Source organism: Ornithodoros turicata, chromosome 4, assembly GCF_037126465.1.
Source record: "Ornithodoros turicata isolate Travis chromosome 4, ASM3712646v1, whole genome shotgun sequence".
NCBI lineage: Eukaryota > Metazoa > Arthropoda > Arachnida > Ixodida > Argasidae > Ornithodoros > Ornithodoros turicata.
In genome coordinates, this window is record NC_088204.1 from 24,941,207 (window position 1) to 24,963,077 (window position 21,871).

Here is a 21,871-nt window from a genome sequence, read left to right on the forward strand (position 1 = left end):
CTCCTGTTGCGGCACTTGTTTACCGGTTACCGCAGGTAACAGCATGGTTTATTCCGCGATTTTTTTTTTTTTTTTTCACTACCATTCTGCTGGAGGGCTGCCATGCGGTACTGGCTTACGGTTGTCCGGTCGTTGTCGTCCGTTTCCCCTGGAGTATACAGCCGTGTGATATACCTTTCATCTCTGTATATTTTTGTCACAATCATCTTCTATATAGGTCATTGAGTTGGACGCTCTGAGCACTTCATATACTGACCACTTAAAAAGGAAAGAAAGAAAAGTAAAATCTTGAGTCGACTTACCCGTCATGTCCACGATCATGAGGGATTGCGCTGCAAATATCAGCCACAACTGTGCTTTCCCCGTGCCGGGTCTATCTCGTACACACGTCCGGAACCCATCCACAAGGTTCTCGAGCTTGAAGAAAGAGCGGAGCTTCGTCCATGAGCTATGATTCAGCAGTTTCACACTTTCGGGCACAGTCAATACAAACGTAACCCAAAGTTGGCAGATCACTAACAGACAGATGGATGCCCGCAAAACGACGCAGATGCCAAATCGACCGTAGATTTGTCCACCGATGAGCCCACCCAGCGGAAATGCGGCACTGAAGCATAAACTTAAAAGGAAAAACTTTGTGCGCCTCTGACCTCCCTTAGTCGTTACGGTGGCTTCACTGTACACAGCCATGAAGACAGCGATGAAGCCTCCACTAAGACCGTCCGGTATCGCAGCTAGGACATCGTAGTACAAAGGTAGGGCCATCATGTAAGCAGTCGCAAGAACCAAGGTGGTGCTGATGATGCAACCGGCGTTGCTTATCAGTAATGGAGTCTTGTAGCCATACTTGTCGCACCAGGGGCCGATGAAGATAGCGATGACTGCCGAAGGAGCGAAGGAAATAATGACCCTGAACATTCCGCAGTTGCTGCCGATTTTCTCTGCAGCGTCCTTAACGTCGGGATAGCGATCCAACTGTTCACATATGGAAGCATTGTACTGCAGGCTGTTCAGACAGGCCTTGTGAAGCAAGAGGTCCCCTATGGGCGTGCTTACCATAAAGCGGCTGAATATGTAGGCGAAGAAAAAAATTTCTAGACGAGCGAGATAAACGTAGTGGTATATTCGAGAGAACGGCGTTGGTTTCTCAAAGGCGAGGGGAAGGTTCTCAGGAGTGTTCTCTCGTACTTTCTCGGTGAAGTTTTCGTTGCTCTGTACGACGTAGACATCCGTGGTCCGAGAAGCATCGGTGATTGGTGAACTACACGGCCTAGTTGAACAATTGGAGTTGCCACTGCTGGAGACTTTGCTGTCATCTACTTCATCCGGTAGCATCCTCTCCATATTGTTACAGATGTCAACCAGTGTCTATGAAAGGAAGGCGCTTCACCTGCATGTAAAGGCAGACTCAATGAGCCGCTGTCTGAACAGACGTGAATAGGAAGAAAATAGCGCGCCATTCTATGGAATGCTCTGAGGATCTAAAAAAAGGACTAGCCTATCAAGTATGGGCAGATCAACTCGCAGGTCGATTCAGATCAGGGCATATAGGCAGACGTTTCGCTACGACTTCACTCATATTCACCTCATGGAACCTTTACTTCTTGCAAACCCATTCGCGCTAAGCTTACCAGACCTCATACAATGTGCCCTTCCCTCACAACCCGTCTCAAATAATCTCATTCATAAGCCGTGAACTGATGACAGGAAGTGTGCTCGGGTAATTCGCACCCGCACCACGGGCGTGCCACCGGCAACCTGCGGTGTGTGATGCGGGTATGCCTGCACAATCCGCAGATGCAGTGCGGGTGCATCCGCTACCCGCAACCTGCAGTGACACGGAGTTTCTACTCGCAAATAACAAAACATCCGACCATCAGTTCCACGCCATGCAGGCGTTTGTGCGATTTTGCGCAGACTCCAATTTGGTGGAAACAGTGTGACCGACAGTGTGTGTGGACAGTGTGTGTGTGAATGACTGACTGAGTGTCTTTGTCACTCATTGGTTTTATGGTAGATAGCCATTTGTGTTTTTCTAAGTGATCTGGAGTAGCCGGCTCTCGTAATGAGTGCCTATTTCGCCGTTCTTTTCTTCCCTTTTTCATTTTTTCTTATCAACTCAACTCAACACAACTCAACAAAATAGCGAAACATTTTTAGAAAGACGTTTCCACGAACGTGTGCTGTCTCGACTAATGTTCTCTGTCGTATTTGTCAGCCACGTGTGCTCCGGTGAAAGGTGACATTACCATGCGTTATCTGAAAAAAAGTTTACTTTATCGGGTATTTTCGTTTTCTTTTTCTTTTCTTTTTTTTTTTGGGGGGGGGGGGTTGCAGTTTACTTTTTGGCATATTCGGACAGCGTTGTTCACTGTTTATTATTTTCCGGATATTCGGTGTTTTTCTTCGTTTATTTTTTGTAATTCAGTCACTTCCCACTTGCGTTGCCTCTGAAGCGCTCGTAAGCGATGACTGTACCGACGTTGTACGACCTCTCATCGATATCTTACTTGTGAAGTAAAGATCACGTGGTTCTATTACGAAACGTTCTAGACTGTTAAAACAGAACTTCACCACATAGCATGCTCCTAGCCAACCATCATTCCGAATGATATCATTCTGTGTCTTTATTTGTTCAAAACAGGGGGGAGGTGCCTATCTGGGACAAGCATAATACGTCCCAGATAGCCGCCTCCTCCTATTTTCAACAAATCCATACACATAATGATATCATTGGCAATGATGGTTGGCTATGAGCGTGCTATGTGGTGAAGTTATGTTTTAACAGTGTAGCTCCTGAGGTTTCTTTATCCCACAGAGCAGGGTGCTGCAAAAACGTAGTGATGCGCATTATGCCTGAAGGTGCTGGACTGCACAATGTCCACAATACCAAAAAACATGAGTTCTGCTTCACTTTTATGGATTCTGCTCCGGTGCTGGACAGTTGGTCTTCCGTTCCTTGTACCAATTGTGCACACTGTGTCTGAAATGCTTTCCTTCTTTCTTTTCTTTCGTGTAGAGCATCAGAATGTCAGGCTTGTAGAAAATGAAGCGGGAGGATGGGCAATGGATGACAAAGGACACAAATAAATATTGGGTAATACATGTTACCCACTGAACACACGAAAACCAGTCCAACACGCCCATACGCAAACATGGCTGCATAAATCATCAGTTTCAAGGATGAATCAGAGAACATTCAATGAATTGAACCGGTTCTGTACTTCACGCCCCCGGAAACACATGTTTGCAGATGCACTCTTAAAAATGAACTTCACCGCATAGCATGCTCCTAGCCAACCATCATCTCGAATGATATCGTTATCTGCCCGTATTTGTTGAAAAGGGGAGGCGTACGCCTTTTTGTGACACTTATGCTGTTCATAATTGTCACAAAAAGGCGTACGCCTCCCGTTTTCAGCAAATCAGGGCAGATAACGATATCAGTCGAGATTATGGTTGGCTAGGAGCGTGCTATGCGGTGAAGTTCATTTTTAAGAGTGTGGGATGTTACCGTCCCTCGAAATATCATATTTCTATCTGATTTCCCTTGCCATTTTCACAGGTTATTCAGGACTTTGCGTTGTAGGAGCAGCGGGATCGCTTTCGTATTTCAAATTCACGCAAGCGGTATTTGGAGTACGCGAGGATCATGCTGAAGTATAATGTGTCCCAGCTAAGTGTATACAGATTTTTAAAAAATATATCACTTTTTCCGAGATGAAATGAACTGCAATATAGCATATGCTGAAGGGCAGCACATTCGTCAAGGCAGTGTAGAGTACAGCTATTTTTTCAAAAATGGGGTTTTTTGGACTCTCGTTTCTCAAAAACCCCACCCCCGATTTCCTTCATATTTTGTAGTCATATAGCCCAGGCTGTGACCTACATGTGTTCGTAAAGCGGAAGTTTCCCTCTCAGCACAACTCGGGATAGCCCGCAACAAACGTGGAGTGCGGAGCACACGAATGCGACCAGGAGAACCACGCCAGAGAGTTAACAGGATTATTGGCGTCTGCTACTGCCGACGTCTCCGGCTTTCAATGACAGAGCTCAGTATGCAGACCTACCGCTAATCCCATCCTAGCAATATATTTTGAGTCTTTCTGTCTCGATTTTTCCCACAGTCGGATCTCAATGCCGCTCACGTGAAGTTCAGCGACGTTCTGAGTCGATGGCTTGTGTTTTCGATATGAACTCCAAGTATAGTATGGATCGCGTGCAACTATGCTGACTGTGCGGTGCTATGGCATCCTTCTTAAGCCAAAAGACAAAAGAACGACGCTTTTGTTGTTAGAAACAAGTTCCATAGAAACATACCGAGCCTCAAAGAAGGAAGAATGGAACATAGCGCGAACCGCTGTTGGAATCCAGTCTTGCCACATGTTAACGAAAAACGTGGAAGGAGATGGACGCATCACTCTCAAGATGTCCAGAGTTTCCAGGCAACAACAAGAGAACCTTCTGAAAAGAAATGGTGTCGTCCAGCAGGGTTATACCTTACAAGCTTCGTGATCTGTATTATCTGTTTTTCTGGGAAAAAATAATATATATATATATATATATATATATATATATAAATGTGAAGGCTCGCTACCGACGCGTGAGTCCACGCTGAGAGGAAGCACACGAAATACCAGATTTTGTAGCACACATATTTAATATGAGCACGGAATGAAAATGTTGGCTCAGAGATCGTCGTCTTCTCCCTGTTGGTGGTCGCCCTTGTCTTCCGAGTAGCTTCAGTGGCCGCTGCCTTGTCTCTTGGCTTCCTCCATCCCCCGTTTCGGTGCTGGACCCTTGTTCGTCTTTCGGGAGCTCTGGCACGACTGCCTTCCCCCACGGATGGTGATCGAGAGTTCGAGACCAAAAACCGAAGAAACGGACACTTTCCGAGAAACGGCAGAGACGGGGCCGATCGACGGTGTCGCGTTACACCCTTTCGAGTGTAGGAACTGGACGGCGCCCCCGAAACCATAAATAACGTTTGTGTAACGGCTTCGCTGTTCATTCTACGTCCATTTGGGCTGTGAGGTTAAGCAGTCACATCTGGTCCTTCACATAAATAAACCATTTCCTGATTACTACATGCTTAAGAAGTGTACAGTTCTGTTTTATTGCACGAGATTATTACATTTTGAATGGTACCACGGTTCAAGGAATCATTATGCCCAGCATTCCCAACTTGTTTCTGATAACAAAATTGTAGTTCTTTCGATTTTTTCGGCTTGAGATGGCTACCATAGCACCGCACAGTCAGCACAGTATACACGCAATCCATACTGTACTTGGAATTCATGTCGGAAACACAAGCCACCGACTCAGAACGTCGCTGAACTTCACGTGAACGGCATTGAGATTCGACTGTGGGAAAAACAACTCAGAAACACCCAAAGCATATTGCTAGGATGGGATTTGCGGTGGGTCTGCATCCTGAGCTCTGTCATTCAAAGCCGCAGACGTTGGCAGTAGCAGACGCCAATAATCCTATTAACTCTCTGGCGTAGTTCTCCCGGTCGCGGTGTACATCGTGTGCTCCGCACTCCACGTTTGTTGCGCGCTATACCAAGTTGTGCTGAGAGGGAACCTTCCGTTTTGCGAACACATGTAGGTCATAGCCTGGGCTATATAACTGTAAAATATGAAGGAAATCGGAGGTCCGGGGTTTTTGAGAAACGAGAGTCCAAAAAACCCCATTTTTGAAAACATAGCTGTACTCTACACCGCCTTGACAAAAGTGGGCAAGGTACAGACATGTGAATTTGACATAAATTTAAAGAGCACGCTTCGACCAACACAGCGGTGGTCATATATCTCGATGGTGTATATCGCAGGAGTACAGCGTAAGGACAAATATCAGCAAAATGTGAATTTTGTTGCAACTTTGGCGATTTTTAATTAAAGATCAAAATAGAATTGACCGGTACTGTTTCCGCACGCTGAAAGTCGTTGTACCTGACATATTGTGCAAAGAAAATCTATAGTTTGGGACCGTCCGATGTCGAGGAATAAAATATCAAAGTCGTTCCGTCAGAAAGCACCGTCGCCGAGTCAATTTCTTTGGGAATTTTTTTCGGGCGGACCACAACAGATAGAACCAAAATATTTGTTGATCCTGTGTGTATGCGTGTTACGGCACAACATATCTTTTTCCAAGGGAAATCGGTGATGGTGTCCGGACCACTCTGCCTGAGTTGAGATGGAATCGCCCTATGTTTCGCTATGGTGGTGAAAGGGCTCGCCGTTGTCGGCCTCACAGTGTTTCGCTATGACACAGGCAATGCTCCACTAGCGAACGAATGCAAAGCGATATCAACGGAATGTGCTGCACGCGCTTTTCTATTCCTAATACACGGCCTCTACGGGAGCGTTATCAGGTATAAAGCCTGCTTTATGTTTCGTCCCGAATTGTTGGGCATCTGATCAAACAGGAGCTGCGTGGACGACAGACTCGTCTAATTAAATCATTTCATCATTAAAATCACCATGATGAAGGAACGCTGTTACTTCGTAATGGGCATCCCTCGGTGACCCAGTCAGTAGCTTGTCCACCTGCTGATCCCAAGATCGCGGGTTCAAACTCGGCCGAGGAAGGCGACAACTTGGTGGAAGGGTACAAATTGTCAAGACACGCCGTCTTCGACGAGGGACGTTAAATGTGGTGTATCCGTGTGTCGAGATCTCGGCGCACGTTAAAGAACCTTCAGGCGGGCAAAATTAATTCAGGGACCCGACCACTGTGGTGTCGCTCATGGTCGCAGTTGTCTCGCAACGTACAGCCCCGAATACACCCCTGTCCTCCACTCCTTCCTGCTGTCCTCTCTCCAACTGTCCACATCTGTACGCCGCTTATAGCCGTAGTTGCTTCTCGGCGCTAATACGGAATTTAAAAGAAAAACAGCCCCGAATTATTATTATTATTATTATTACTTCGTAATGGTCTGCTTCAATGCCCATTATAACCAGTTATTCGGTCTACATTGATCTTAGTTATTTGCTCATTCAATGTATTTATGAAAATATTTCGGGTACCGTATTTTCCGGTGTATAACGCGCGCGTTATACAGTAAAAAAAGTGCTCTGAAGAGCTCCTGCGCGTTATCTAACGGTGCGCGTTATACACGGAAATATTTTCCTGCGGAGTTCGGTGACGTACAAATTCAAGCGTCTTCCAGGGTGTGCTGTGATTTTCTCCCAAATCCCTTAGGGTCAATTGACAAAACCGGCAAAAGGACACCGGACTTCATAAAAAGTTAGTGATGCTGCTTAAGGTCAATAATCCTGAATTCATTTCAGAAGACTGGCGTGATTGAGAAGGGACGCGAAACCGAAAGCGGAGAGGCGACTGAAGTATACTATATGACACCGACTCTGCTGCATCGGATCTTAACGGCTTTGTCTAAATGTGCTTCAAATAATGCATATGCGTATACGATACACCGCCTTGGTTTATTGTGTACACTGGTGGCAGCACAGAAGCTTGTAGCAACATTGCGGTGCGCGTTATGCACCGCTGCGCGTTTTACATGGAACTTTGTTTTCAAATTCGGCACGTTTTCAGGGGTGCGCGTTATACACCGGAAAATACGGTATTCAAATATACTGTTGTGAGCTGTACCCTGACACGCCAGACATAAACACGGCAAGTGCGTGTGTTTGCCCTCATTGACACGTTGGTCATAACTCGCAAGGGGATACCACGGGCCTAACGCAGCATATTGTAACTCACGTAATCCAATGCTCCGATTTCGTTTACTGTACATAGTGTGAAATAAAGGAGTCAGTTCTCGAAGCTCGAAGTGTGAAGACGTGTTGTCTCGACTCTGCGTCCCTCGGCCAGGGCGGGCCCTGGGCATAAGTGCCCTACGACGACAACGAAGCTTCGTATTGCTTTTTATACGCACGAGTTACGCGTACGACGGTTGCGAAACTTACACTGTGCTTGCGAGGTATTTATGCCAAGGATTTAAATATCTATTTAAGCAAAGTATTTTGTATTTGTTTTTTTTAAAGTTCCGTGTTACCGCCGCGACGCAAATGTGGCTATGAGCGGCGTACAGACGTGGACAGATTGAAAGAGGACAGCAGGATGGAGTGGGGGACAGGGGGTTTAGTATGCGTTCTGGGCCGACTTCAGGGTGAACTGTGCCGACATTCGTCTGGAAAGTCTTCGGAAAACCCAAGGAAAACCTCAGACAGCACAGCCGGTGACAGGATTCGAACCCGTGTCACCTCCGAGTCTCGGCGTGGAAATCGATCATCCTAACCACTATGCCACGGGAGCTGGTTTGTATTTATGTCAAAATACATTAAAATGTATCTATGTCCACCCTTGCCTCTAGGCAAGGACGGAGTTAGGACGTATTACACAGATGCTTTGTACATTGTTAAGTGAAAGACTGTTGGACAGTAGATTTGGATCCAGCGAACCAGCCTTCCTTGTCGCGGTGGCTGCTAACGCGCGACACCAGGCAGCCTGGACACATAAGAAAACGAACTCCATCAAGCTTGTCAGACGGGCAGTCCGCAGTCACACGGCCGTTAGGAGGTTACGGAGGTTACGCCGCTAACCGCCGTTATGGGAAACCGAGCTTGGTAGCTTCGGTTTCGCGAGGTAACCACGCTTTCACGATTCCGATTTCCCGACGTCAGTACGCGTGTAATAACATTTCCCGCAAATAATTATGCGCGTACCGTGTATTTAATGATTATTAAGCTTTTCAATTGCCATTATGCTCTTTTCTTTTCATGATATACAGCGTAATCGAAATATACTTGGCCGTTGTGTCACAATCACGCAGTAACTGCTAAAGTGCCACAAAGTGTCGTGTGACAACAACAAACCGTGGTCCACGATAACCGCGAAATGCGGGGCTTTTCAAATAAATCCGAATAACTTTAAATTTTACAGGCGTACGTTTTACGATTTTTTTTTTTTCTGATAAATCCGAAAACCCAGAACCGTAGTTATAGGAAAGGGTCAATTCTACATGTGTCAAGTGATGGACTTCAGGTATGCGAGGTGTACGAAAAGTATAATTTCTTACGCATCGCCGATCGTTACGATTTTCTTTCTTTTTACACGGTAGTCAGAGATGTGCTTCGTATTGTTACGGGAAACCGAACTTTATAGCTTAAATGCCAAAATTGTTTCGGGGCCCTGCGAGGTTGGTAACCTGCCTAAAATAAACCGGGAACTTGGTCAAAAATGTGTTCTGTTTCAGATCTGTCATCACGAAAAGCAGGTTTATTCTCCTTCTATGCTGTCTCCAACAAGCTAGATCGCTGTAGCTTATCCTTAGCGATCCTTCCCATCTAACACTATAGGAAAGGGGACGCATATATATATACAGGGTGTTTCACAAAAAGTGATAAAAAATTCGAACTGGTGACGTACTCGCCGGAGGACTGTGGGACTTTCGGCAATTAACTTCTAGAAACTTTTGCCACCATTTAGGAAGGCTTTGAACAATTTTTAATTCAGGAAAATTTATTTTTTCAATTGAACTTTGAAAATTGCCAAGCGATCCTCACTTTTTTTTACAGAAATATGAAGTCCTCCATGAATAACCACAGACCCACCAAAAACTATGCACAGTATCGCAACAGAAATAGTCGAAAAAAAATAGTGAAAATTACACTTTAGCCCCGCCTGCTTCATTTTCTCAAAGAAGCCCGCGTGACATGTGCGTCTAATGTCTAGAGGAGGAAGTGTTCCCGCCTCTTGTTTTAGCTTCCTTTCCCCCGCTTTGACCTTGATGCTGGTGACTACCGTCTTATCACAAAGAAAACAAAGTAACAGTCTTATCACACAGAAGGCAAAACAAATGAATGCGGGGCACTTCCTCCTCTAAACGCACATGTAGCGGGCGCTTCTTTGCGAAAATCAAGCAGGTGGACCTAAAGCGTAGTTTCGACGAATTTTTTTTTTCGACTATTTCTGTTGGGATACTGTGCATAGTTTCTGTTGGGCCTGTGGTTATCTGTGAAGGACTTCATATCTCTGTAAAAAAAAAAAAAGTGAGGTTCGCTTGGCAATTTTCAAAGTTCAATTGAGTTTCAAAGTTAATAAAAGTCAAAATAAATTTCCCTGTCCAAAGCCTTCCTGAATGGTGGCAAAAGTTCCCAGAAGGTAATTGCCTAAAGTCCCACAATCCTCCGGCGAGTACGTCGCCAGTTAGAATTTTTTATCACGTTAGGTGAAACACCCTGTATATGTCGGAAAGGGGACGCGTACCGAACACATTTCAGTGAGGGCTCCACATTCGTGGAGCGCTCAGTGTTCAAGGGAACAAAATCAAGAGAAAGAAAGTCTATACCCCACGTACCCACTCTTCAGAGAATGCGCACATTCATTTTTTTTTTTTTTTTTTTCAGCAAAATCTAAGACAGTCGAGCTACACGGCCTGGACCTGCGTGGTCTCGCGACGAATCACGCAGATGTCATAAACCTGCCCGTGTTTACTATATTTCTAGACGGGTCGTTCATTCAGGGCAGATCTACGAGTGCACGTGTGATTCCTTCCAACGCTACCGCACGAAGTGTTCTTAAAGGGAGACTCCGCACCAAAAAACGTCTTGAGGTAACAGTGCGACATCAATCCGTACCGTATGATATTTCAGTGAATACAATTTCTCATCCCCAAGTGGCGCAGATATTTAGAAAAGGAATATTTCCTTTGAATGATTAGGCGCTCCTCCACGGAAAAGCAGTCCAGCAACACTGGGCTTCACCTCACCGGTATTCCTGGTGTACGGCTTTCTGTATGCTTTGCTTTTACCGCTGGCGAATATTTTATAACGAAATCGAGGAAGCAGATGATTCGTCATCCATGTGGCACGAAGAAGTTACAAAGCGCGTGCCCGAAAAACAGCCGGTGGCCCGCACGAAACTACCGGTGACGTCACGGATGGTACAGAAGGTAGGAGAGGAAACCTTCAGAAGTTTCGGTTTCGTTCTGAGCTTCGCAGCTCTTTTGGCAACTACCGAGTCACCGACTGCCAAACCAACTTTATTTATCACTCCAGAAGAATGTATCGAGCTTATTTACACAGTCATTATAGTAGTTTCGGATTGCCCAGGAGTCTCCCTGTAATCCGGGAGTTTCGGGAAATCACCTGAATGCACTCGACAGCGGAGGGTATATCATCCGGGGTGTCCTATGACAAAAGAACACATTGTGGAGATAAGTTGAATGGAAATTATCTCACAAAAGAAAGGCGACTCGCAATCAGGTGATGTATCTCCACGCTGTCATTGGACCCTGCCTCGCCGGCCAGCTAGCCCGCGTGGCATAGCTCGGCATTTCGGGCCGCGAAACTCACGATCACATTCATCTGATCGTGCTGCGACTACGAACTCACGTGAAGCTCGACATGGCGTATCGGGGAGCTCGATCATGCCGCATATTAGTCCATAATGTAAAAGCCTGAGCCTGGGCACACCGATGGACGACACGAACACCCATACACCCACGAACAGCAGATAACATCACATCTGCTCTGTCTACAAGTGTGATGTTATCCGGGAGTACACTAATGTTCGGCATGATCGAGCTCACCGATACGCCATGTCGACCTTCGCGTGAGTTGCAGAGCTATGCGCGTGAGTCGCTTTGTCAACGAGCTGTGAGAGGATATGCCGTCCGGCACGCGTATATTTTAAGCCCGTTTCTTTTTCTTTTTTTTGCTCGAGATATCATTTCAAAATTTTGCAGGTCTGTATTGACCGAACCAAACTGCGGAACTGCCAACACCAAACCAAACTACCTTACAACATCAGACCGCCACATCTGCGCAAAAAAAGGGGGCATGTTTGGGAAGGCCAATGCTCTTCAGCTCCAACTGAATGATGACAAAAAAGGCATCAGCAGTGGGATTCCAACTCACATCCTCCGATTGCTGGTCAGAGAACACTTCAGCTCGCGTTACAAGGCGCTTCCTTTTTCACGAATCTCATCTTCCAGTATTTGGAACATGGGGAAGATGGCATTCTCGAAGAAACTACATAATGTTATCCAGCCTCCGGTATGCAGTTAGGGTTCTTCGTTTTCGGGTTTTATGATTTTTCAAATTCGGGAGGGAAAAATCGGGTGCTATTTACTCACGAGAATTCGGGGAGAAATCAGGTGCTATGATCTCTGTTTGACATGTCACCGGGGAATTTTCGGGTCAAACAAAAGTCATTAGAACAAGCCACAGCTGTGACACTGGGACGAGAAACAGTGATCTTTATATTTCCGCTCGGAACTGGGATAGTGAATGACCGCGGTATTCAAACCGGGTTTTCCACTTGCACTTGCACGAGCACTTGCACGAGCTCCACAAAAGCTCGTCTTTGACTCCTGCAGGAGGGGATTATAAAAGGCGGACAAATAGGTTGTCACAAATAGCTCTCTTTGCTGATGTTATGGTTCACTTTTCCGACGTTTTACCGAGGATGACAAGTTGAAGGACCGCAAGGATTTCGGGTAGACATCGGGTTTTACCCGAATTCTTGAAAATTTGTTCGTGGGGCAGTTATCGTGAAAAATCGGGTTTAACCCGAAAACGAAGAACCCTGGGTATGCTGCACTGAGTTTTTCGCCCACCTGAGTTTCCTGCATTCTTGGTCCCACCACATCACGAAGGACCGAACGTAAATATGCAGGGTTTACTACAACGGTCTCACAAAATTGTTGTAATAGACACAGAGTGGTCGATCTGTATAAACTCTGGTAGATCAGGACGGGTACGTTTCGTATCGAACTTGGTACCGTGTAATTTTAGAAAGTATGCTGCAGACGTCCAGCAGTGATCCCCCGGGCTGTACTTGGTGGCGTTCGTCTCGCGTTCGTGGCGAGAGAGAGAGCCAGCGCTAATGCTTTATAATTTTTATGACAGCCGCCACTATGAGTCACTTTCCCGGTAACAATTATAAACGCATCCCCATTTTTTTTTCTTTTTCTATCACATCACGTCACAATTATAAACGCTCGTCCACCTGCGCTCCAACTCACTACCGCCAGTGCCAGCAGGGTTGAAAAAAATCTGGATTTTTTTTTAAAGATCCTCTCCAGTGGGCTTTTTAGGATAAAACCCGGATATTTTTGGAGAATATATATACAAGCCTATAGAAATGTGACATAGAGTAAAAACAAATGTGTTTTGCTCTTCTTGATTTCGGGTGATCTCTCATTGTTTCGGATTATGGAACTGCCTGTCCCAGCAACATTGTATCTGTTTCTATTGTTTTCCGAAAGGTGGAGTTCCATGCACGCCTGGTTCAATGGTGTAGATCCTACACGCCTGGATTAGCTGTTGTACTTCAGAAGAAAGCCTTTCCCTGAATGTGCGGAAGTAGAAGAAAGCTAGAAAAAAGTTCAATCTGAAAAGTTATAAGTTAAATAGTTACAAAGTTAAAAAAGCTAACAGTTAATGTTGCGCGTACCTGGGCTTTAGCAAACAGCCAACACTACGATAAAATAAACCGGGAGTTTTCCGTGTGATGTTTAATTCGGTTTGTCTTCCACATCTAATCTAGACAAAATCTATTAAAAGCCGGAAAACATTGTGTAGATAAAATAAAAAAAATCCACCGGATAAAATCCATGCAGATTAAATCCAAACAGCCCTGAGCGCTAGTTATAGAATGCGCGCTATCTAACAGCATATAGGAAATATGCTTCTATCATATTGCGTCACTTCACTGAAGCATTCCTTCTGCCGTTACCTTGATCCAAGCGTTATGCGTCATGCAGTTGGCATTTTATATTTTTAAGGAAGGTCACGCAAAACGCTGAAATTAAATAGCTTCGTTGTAGCGTATACGTAATAACATCGCGTACACGAATGTATGGAAGCGGGGCGGCTGGTAACAGTCCACGATGGAAAGGAGCTGCCACCATAACACTGGGATGAAGAGAAGTCTGCTGTGTCGTCCTTCTTTTCGCTCCAGTGATATTTTGGCGGCTTCTTTCCATCACCTTGCACATTGTTGCCAAACTGAAGTCCTCTGCCAGAGGACTGCAGTTCTCTTATAACATGTTTAACGCTTGAAAATAAATTGTTCCTCCCACGCAGATGCATTACAGATTACATCGAGACGGATTACTCCTCAAACTAAATAGTTGCTATGGCGTCGCGATTCCACGGCTTGCATGTTGCTGCTGTGTTCGGAGCGACTACATGGTTGGGACCAGCCTGCAAGCTGTTCGACGAGGGTTCTGTTTACCAAACAACGCTTCAATCTACCTACCTGAACGTGAGCTGTCACGCAAACGCTGTCCTGAGCTGTCACGTAAATCTGTTCTGAACTGTCACGAAAACGTGAGGCAGCCGAAGTACGTTGTTAGTCTTCCCCATGCTGCGCGGGGGTGCAGGCATTCGTTGTCAACAAGCGAATGGGGAGCTGACGTTCCGCCGTCACGATATCCGTTATCACTTATCAGTATCGTGGCATTGCAAACAAAGCCCGTGCACGTGATGAACACGCTAGAGGTGAGCGCCGCTCTACCATATTTCGTTCAACTCTCATGCCATATGTTATACTGCAAACGCCGGAAAGAGGGGAGGTGGGTTCGAAGGTTTCGGCCGCACACCCGGAAGTGTAGTCCACCACACGGGCGTCGGAATGTGGGGCAGGGGGGGACAGTTCCCCCATGAGTTTTCTAACGGGGGTTGCTCCCCCCGGAACTTTCGCTCTGAGGGTCCCGCCACACCATCTTTGATCCGTTATTCTCAACCGAGACAGATTCGCTTTCAGCTGTTAGCGCAGAATGAAAATGAACATCAGTTTAAAAAAGCAGAAGACGAAATTCACCCGAATAGGTACTATCCCCCAATTATCCAACGTGATATTGTGTGTGCCGACCTCCTACGCGAAGAGCAGCGGCGCGCCATTCAGTAGGCTTGCTTAGACGCTACAAGCAAACGCAGAATTTCTCTCCAGCAAAGGACGCCGCCTTGTTTTTGATCAACGCAGGGAAGCACTCGTGGCTAGAAAGGGAAGCTCTTATCCTGCGGCGAGGCGTTTTTAAGCAGTTCACTGGTACCAGTGTGCGAATCCCGGGGAGGAGGGGGGGGGGGGGAGCGATCGCCCTCAAAACGTGAGTCTATACATGGGATTTCCCTCTCTCCCCTACCCCACTACGCGCTTCAACAAAGAACCTCCCCCCAAACCCAGGGTCTGGATCCTCCCCTGGCTGGTACGTTCGATGACTCGTTTGGCATATCTGAATGTTTCTGCCTACACTGCAGCACTAATGAGTGCAGCAATTTTAATGAAGCAATAATGACACGCTTTGCAGATGAAATCATTGTACTTTTGACGTGAACAAACATAAAAAAATATAGAAACACGCAAGCGCACGATTATTTCTAACAAAATTGTCTTATCGCATTTATTGAAAGCATGAACAAATATTTCAGTTTGTGCTGCTCAAACGCCAATTTCTTTTTCGCCTCAAGGTAATCAAGAACGCGAGATGGTCTTCCCTACACAGTAAACTTTTTTACACTTTTTCGGTGTAAATGGCTTGTCCCATGGCGCACACCTTTTCGGTGTTGCCTTTACACCCGAATGAAGGGCGTTTTCTAAAACACACTTTAATTAGGTGTATTCCTCATAAAACACTCTTATAATGGGCGTTTAAAAACAAAAACAGCTTTAAAAGGGGAGTATTCTATTGAAAACACCTTTCAGGATGGAGTTGTTTTGTGGCAAATACCGTGCCGACAAAGAGCTGCCGTGCCTGCCGTGCCGGCAAAGAGTTGCCTGCGGATGCAGAATTCAATTCCTTTCGTGCCCGGTTACACGAGCTGAGTCTGCACGAAGGGTGCATCCTGCTGGGAGCCCGAGTTGTTGTGCCAAAGAAGCTACAAAAGACTGTTCTTCAGATCCTACACGAGGGTCATCCGGGAATCGAAAAAATGAAGGCAGTGGCTAGGAGCCATGTATGGTGGCCTGCGCTGGACGCCCAAGTTGCAGATTCTGTTCGCAGCTGCAATATCTTCCAAGAGCAGCAGCGGATGCCTAAGCGCGCGATAATGACAACATGGCCTTTTCCGGAGAAGCCATGGTCCCGCCTGCACGTGGATTTCGGTGGTCCGTTTAAGGGCCAATATTTTTTCGTCTTAGTAGACGCATTCTCCAAATGGGTGGAGGTGATACCAGTACGATCACCATCGTCGTCTTCAACTATCGCCTGCCTTCGGGACATTTTTGCATCTCATGGCATTCCAGACCTAATCGTCTCGGACAATGGGCCAGCGTTCGTGAGCAGCGAATACAAGGCGTTCCTAAAGCGGAACCGCATCAAACAGCTCCTCATTCCGCCGTACCACGCAGCATCAAATGGTGCCGCAGAAATGGTGGTGCAGACTGTCAAGGCGAAGCTAAAGAAGAGCGTAGCGGGAGATTTCAAAAAGCAGATAGCGAGGTTCCTGCTGCATTATCGTTCCCAACCGCATGCTGTTACTGGGTTATCACCAGCCGAACTCTTGGTCGGCAGGAAACTGAAAACTGCACTGGACTGCCTGCAGCCTAACCTACGAGAGAATGTGGTGTATCATCAGCTGAAACAAAAATTGTGGCATGATCAACACGCTCCGAAGCTCGCCGGAACCTGTTCCAGGCGACAGGGTTTTCACCCGCAATTTCAGATAGTGTCCTACCTGGGTTCCTGCGGAAGTAGAGGGAAAGAAGAGCGCATCGTCTGCGGACCTCCGACTGGCTGATGGCACTACCTGGCATCGTCACTTGGACCACATGAGAGGTTCACACAGTCATATACTGTCTCCTGCATCCACACCGATATCGCCACGTGGTCCAGAGGATTCCCGTGCAGGTGCCACTCCAGATCAGCCACAGCTTAGTCTAAGCTCAGAGGCGGAGACCCTAACCTTGGCACCAGACAATCCAGCGTCACCGTTACCACAAGTCCCAGGTGGTCCAGGATCACCGCTACCTGGCTCAAGTAGACAGGACCCGGCGACAGCGGCGTCTGACACACCCAGCACGGCTATAGACCTGCTACACCGGCCCTTAGGAGGTCCACTCGAGTGCGGCGTCCCGTGAAGTTGTGGACTTGGAACTTGTTACTCATGAACTTACGTGTGTGATAGTGTTTTGTTCGCAAAGGGGGTTTGGGGGTCACGTTTGCAAGGGTTTTATTACTATTATAACGGTTGAAGGAATGTAATGATGTTGGCTCGTAGCGCCACCACTGTCAGTAAAACATGCACACACTTGAAACTCAACAAACATATCGATTGCGGTGCACCACCGGACGATTTTCATCTAACACTCTCTTGTACGCCATTCAAGAATCTTCATACAAAGAAAGGAAATATCATAAGAGACTGCAAGTTCATCGCAACAAAGTGCAAGTTATTGTGGAAGTTGAAGTGCAATTCTTGAATGGCGTACAAGAGAGTATTAGATGAAAATCGTCCGGTGGTCCACCGCAATTGATATGTTTGTTGAGTTTCAATAAGTGATGATACATCAGACCTTGCACGACAATATTGAACTTCTGTTCATTCGACATCATTGCAAGAAGTGGTAGAAGAAAATAAATGTGTAAAGGCTCTAGTGGAACATATCACGTGATAAGATTTTTATGTATTTTCCATTTCAACCGTTAGGTGTAATTTCAACAAATCCGTAATGAATCGCGCATTATAGACTGCTTGTATATGATAATTTGATCTGATTGCTTTCTTGATTAATGCAATGCCCATTGCAATGATTACAATTACATTTGGTCTACTGTATTTCAATTCTTCGTTAGCAAACCTCAAAAACTCCACCATCAATCCCAGTGGTCCTTCCGATGTTGACGTGCAAGTATTTTTATAACTATTGTAGATGCGGCATACAAATTCTTGCACCTTGAATTCCATAATTTGCGCCATATCTCCGAATACGATCATGTCTAGGACGTATTGAAATGCAGCGATAATTGAATCGTTTCGAGGCTCCTCCTTTTCGAAGCAGTTTTTTATCACATCTTCCCATGATTTATGGTAACGAGTACAAAATCCGTCCATCTCTTCAGTGTAGCGCAATTGTCTGTTCTGTTTTGCAGTGCGCCTCTACACTTAATTAAATCATATCGGTGCTCATTTTATTTACTATAAAATTATTATGTTATCGTGTTTAGAATGTTATTATTATCCACCCGTCGTGAGAATTATGAAAGTCAATTTACAAAAAAAATGTGATGAGTAAGAAAAACGCGAGCTTTAAACGCGCTAGAACCCTCAATTCCCGGCTTGAGTTGTTGGAGTCTGTTTATGACTTTCACCTTTCACCAAGACCATTGTAGTATCCCCTACTCCCTGCGGACGTAACCTTGGCGAAAGTGTATGGGAGCTCAGCTTCCCTCTCTCATTTTTTTTCCTAGTGGGTTCTGAATAAAAAAGACGTGTTCCTGTGATGTATCGCACCGCTTGTTCAGAAAGTATTTGCCTAAATTAGTTACTGCTTTGAGTTTGCTTCAGATGATCGCTCGATTGATATTAATAAAAATATTCGACTAGTTGGGAAAGTATTTTTAAGTTGTGTGCGTTGATTTTCGCTGTAGCAAACTTTTACATTAATTTGCATTTCAGATGAGTTGTTTGTTTGTGGCTTGTGCGTGTAGAAATTACTATTGCAAAGTTATCATAAAATGATGTAATGAAATTTGATTCTCGTTTTCGAATGAGTATTGTTTCTATCATTGAATAAATTTGACTTTCTCTCTTTGCTTCAGATATTCACTCGATTGATATTTTGTGAGTTGAGAATAATGTATGCATAATAGTTGTGTCTGATTTGAAATACATTAAATGCAACGTTTCTCGTTTTGATTGAGTATTGTTTGCGCTGATAATATTTCTCGTTTGCTTAGATAATGTTTCTCTAAAACCAGTTTGCACTGACATAAAAGTCTATTCTTAGATTTTTTATTTATTTTTTGCGTGCTATTGCTTGTTTGTTGATAGAAATCTTATTGTGTTCTTGAGAATCGAATAATTCCAATGTCTATTTACGATAGTTGATCAATAAAAAATTTCGCCTCTGTACACCAGTCCTAAGAATATTTCCCTTTGTAGAAAAGAATGTGAAAAAGAGAGAGAAAGTCCCCCACCCCATAGATTGACAAAGGACGTTTGGTTTTTTCGCTTTGGGCTGTATAGAGGGAAATAAAGAGAGAGAGAGAGAGAGAGACCTCCACCGGACTTAAGTAGCAAAGATTGGCTGTACTGTGTAAAGCTTGGCTGTACTGCAGGTGTTGGATACCTCTGTCAAGGTAATGTTTATAGTGACTGAGTAGGACGAAAATTGTATATTGCTCGACTAGATTCGGTCGCAAGGATGATTTTATGATAGTTCAAAAGATAGATTATTTCCATTTCAATTTATTAAATCTGTAATGTTTCTTGTTTGATAGTTTGTTTCGATATTATTTTCCTGCATGTGTCTGTTGTTTACACGTTGGCAGATGCGCCGTTTAGAGTGTTTCTCTGCTATTCAGTGTTAAGTGTGTGCATGTTTCTCGTTTTGATAGAATGGACAGGAATGAAAGAATGTTTTGATAGGAATATTCAACTTAGCTTCCCATATTGTTTATTATATGTATTGCATTCCTTCTGCTTTCTTTTTGGATGGATTTTTCTCTCAAGTTACCTTCCCAGTTTTGTTAAATTTGACGTTAATATATGAGTCCGATGACTTTCCTGGATTGAATGATTGGATCTGTATGATATAGTTAATATTAATTGTTAGTATCTTTTCAGCGTATACATCGGTGTCCGATGATAGCGGTAAGTTTTTTATTCGCAACGTAGTTCCTTTTTCTAATGAATGTTGTCCTTTTCAGTGTTTACTACAAGCCCCTTTTCATTTGAAGAAGGTAAGGAAATACAATGAATATGAAAAAAGTGTTAAAATTTTATTTCTTGTTTCAGCTCCGGAGTCGCCTCCCCCGTTATGTATGTATTATTGGGATTTGTTTAATAGTTGTGTATGTTTAGTTATTATTAATTGTTAATCTGTTTTTCAGCTTATACACCAGTACCACCGCCAACCCCTGAATGTGAGTAAAAGTTATAGGACACGACTACAATAATAAATGAGACTCTCTTTCAGATCATTGGAGTCCGACACCGGAATGTATGTATTATTATAAAACGAGTATGGATGTTGATAATGTGACTATCTTTTCAGATTACCCAACATTGGATCCAATCAACTGTATGTATTATTGAAACGAATAAGTTGATATTAATTTAGATTCGCTTACGGATTACTGGAGTTCGCCGCCACCAACACCACACTGTATGTATTATTGAAATGTGAGTGTGGTTTCAGCTGCACGTTTAAAAGTTTCTTCCTCACTTTATCATATTTTTTCTCACGTGCAAATGACTCTTATTCCAAAAAAATGTCTGACGATAGCGGCATGTTTTTACTTCGCAATATAGTTCTTTTTTCCACATGACTGTTTTCTTTTTCAGTATTTACTCCAAGTCCCGTTCTATTTGAAGAATGTAAGAAATCATAATGAATATGAAAAAGGTGTTTAAATTTGATTTCTTGTTTCAGCTCCAGAGTCGCCGCCGCCAATATGTGTGTATTATCGGAATTTGTTTAATTTGACGTTAATATATGAGTCCGATGACTTTGCTGGATTGACTGATTAGTTATTATTAATTGTTAGTATCTTTTCAGCTTACACACCGGTGTCCGACGATAGCAGTAAGTTTTTGATTCGCAACGTACGTAGTTCTTCTTTCTCGTGAATGTTTTCTGTTTTCAGTATTTAGCTCAAGCCCAATATTATTTGAAAATGGTAAGGAATTATAATGGATATGGGAAAAAAGTGTTAAAATTGTATTTCTTGTTTCAGCTCCGAAGTCGCCTCCCCCGTTATGTATGTATTATTGGGATTTGTTTAATAGTTGTGTATGTTTACTTATTATTAATTGATAATGTCTTTTTCAGCTTACACGCCTGTACCGCAGCCAACCCCTGAATGTGAGTAAAAGTTATAGGACACGATTACAATAATAAATTATGATTCTCTTTCAGATCATTGGAGTCCGACACCGGAATGTATGTATTATTATAAAACGAGTATGAATGTTGATAATGTGACTATCTTTTCAGATTACCCAACATTGGATCCAGTGAATTGTATGTATTATTGAAATGCAAGTGTGGTTTCATATAATAACAATAACCGCTTTTTCAGGTCAGTATTGTGCCCAACGTGAGTTATCCTGTGGCAAGAAATGTGACGATGTTAATTTTATGCTTTCTTTCAGGGTCGGAAATGAAAGAATTGATTAAAAATGTTATTGAGGACACATTGAAAGAAATATTTGGAGATTAATAAATGTATATATTCTTTACATGTATTGCCTTGTGTTTCTTCTGTTACAGGTCGTGAAGGTTTTTCGGCTGGGTTTGTCCTTCCTTTCTCCTTCACCTGATTGGCATCACAATTGGCACAATTCCCAGCACTATTGGCTTTAATAAATATATTTCAACTTGACTGACATTACAATTGGCATTAATAAATATATTTTCACTTGTACTTTTTGTGTAGGACCCTTCTTTGCATGTCTATGCATGTTATAAGCACGTGGGCAACCCTCCGCGCACGCGCCGCGCGGGGAAAAATACGCGCACGAACCACATTCGATGATGGCGGGGGTGCGTTAGTTTCTCATCCCCGCTCGATTCCGAAGCTCCTGATTTTCTGTCCTTCTGTTTTTCTGCGATTTAGCTGAAATTATTGCCGAAGTTGCTCTGCCTTGCATTCAAGCAGGAGCCGTCTTCCTGACTTTGGCGAGCTGCGCCCGCACACGGGCCTCCTGACCTCACAGTCATGGATTTATC

The 21,871-nt window shown here is 44.3% G+C and overlaps 2 protein-coding genes across 6 annotated transcripts in view; one reads left to right on the forward strand and one right to left on the reverse strand.

Annotated features, from left to right (window-relative positions):
• LOC135391336 (uncharacterized) overlaps positions 1–14,399 on the reverse strand; it is a 41,221-nt gene extending 26,822 nt beyond the window's left edge. For 3 of the 4 annotated variants that reach the window (XM_064621577.1, XM_064621578.1, XM_064621575.1), the window contains exons 1-2: positions 14,237–14,399; positions 303–1,390 (exon numbers count right to left, since the gene is read on the reverse strand). In XM_064621577.1, coding sequence (XP_064477647.1) covers positions 303–1,344 — 1,042 coding nt within the window. In that variant the 5' untranslated portion in view covers positions 1,345–1,390; positions 14,237–14,399. Of the gene's footprint in view, positions 1–302; positions 1,391–4,320; positions 4,410–14,236 lie in introns of those variants that run through there. The other variant, XM_064621576.1, reaches the window with a different exon arrangement.
• Positions 14,285–21,535, forward strand: LOC135391337 (uncharacterized). Of its 2 annotated transcripts, XM_064621579.1 has the most exons (17): positions 14,288–14,478; positions 19,765–19,791; positions 19,848–19,880; positions 19,936–19,959; positions 20,031–20,063; positions 20,117–20,140; positions 20,195–20,221; positions 20,485–20,517; positions 20,573–20,596; positions 20,699–20,725; positions 20,787–20,819; positions 20,877–20,900; positions 20,972–21,004; positions 21,059–21,082; positions 21,137–21,163; positions 21,222–21,239; positions 21,295–21,381. In XM_064621579.1, the coding sequence occupies exons 1-15, from the start codon at positions 14,464–14,466 to the stop codon at positions 21,158–21,160; spliced, it is 405 nt and encodes a 134-aa protein (XP_064477649.1). In that variant the 5' UTR covers positions 14,288–14,463; the 3' UTR covers positions 21,161–21,163; positions 21,222–21,239; positions 21,295–21,381. The 2 variants fall into 2 exon arrangements, with proteins under 2 accessions (XP_064477650.1, XP_064477649.1); XM_064621580.1 differs by lacking the exons at positions 21,222–21,239; positions 21,295–21,381 and adding an exon at positions 21,413–21,535 and having other exon boundaries at positions 14,285–14,478.
• The last annotated feature ends 336 nt before the right edge of the window (positions 21,536–21,871 follow it).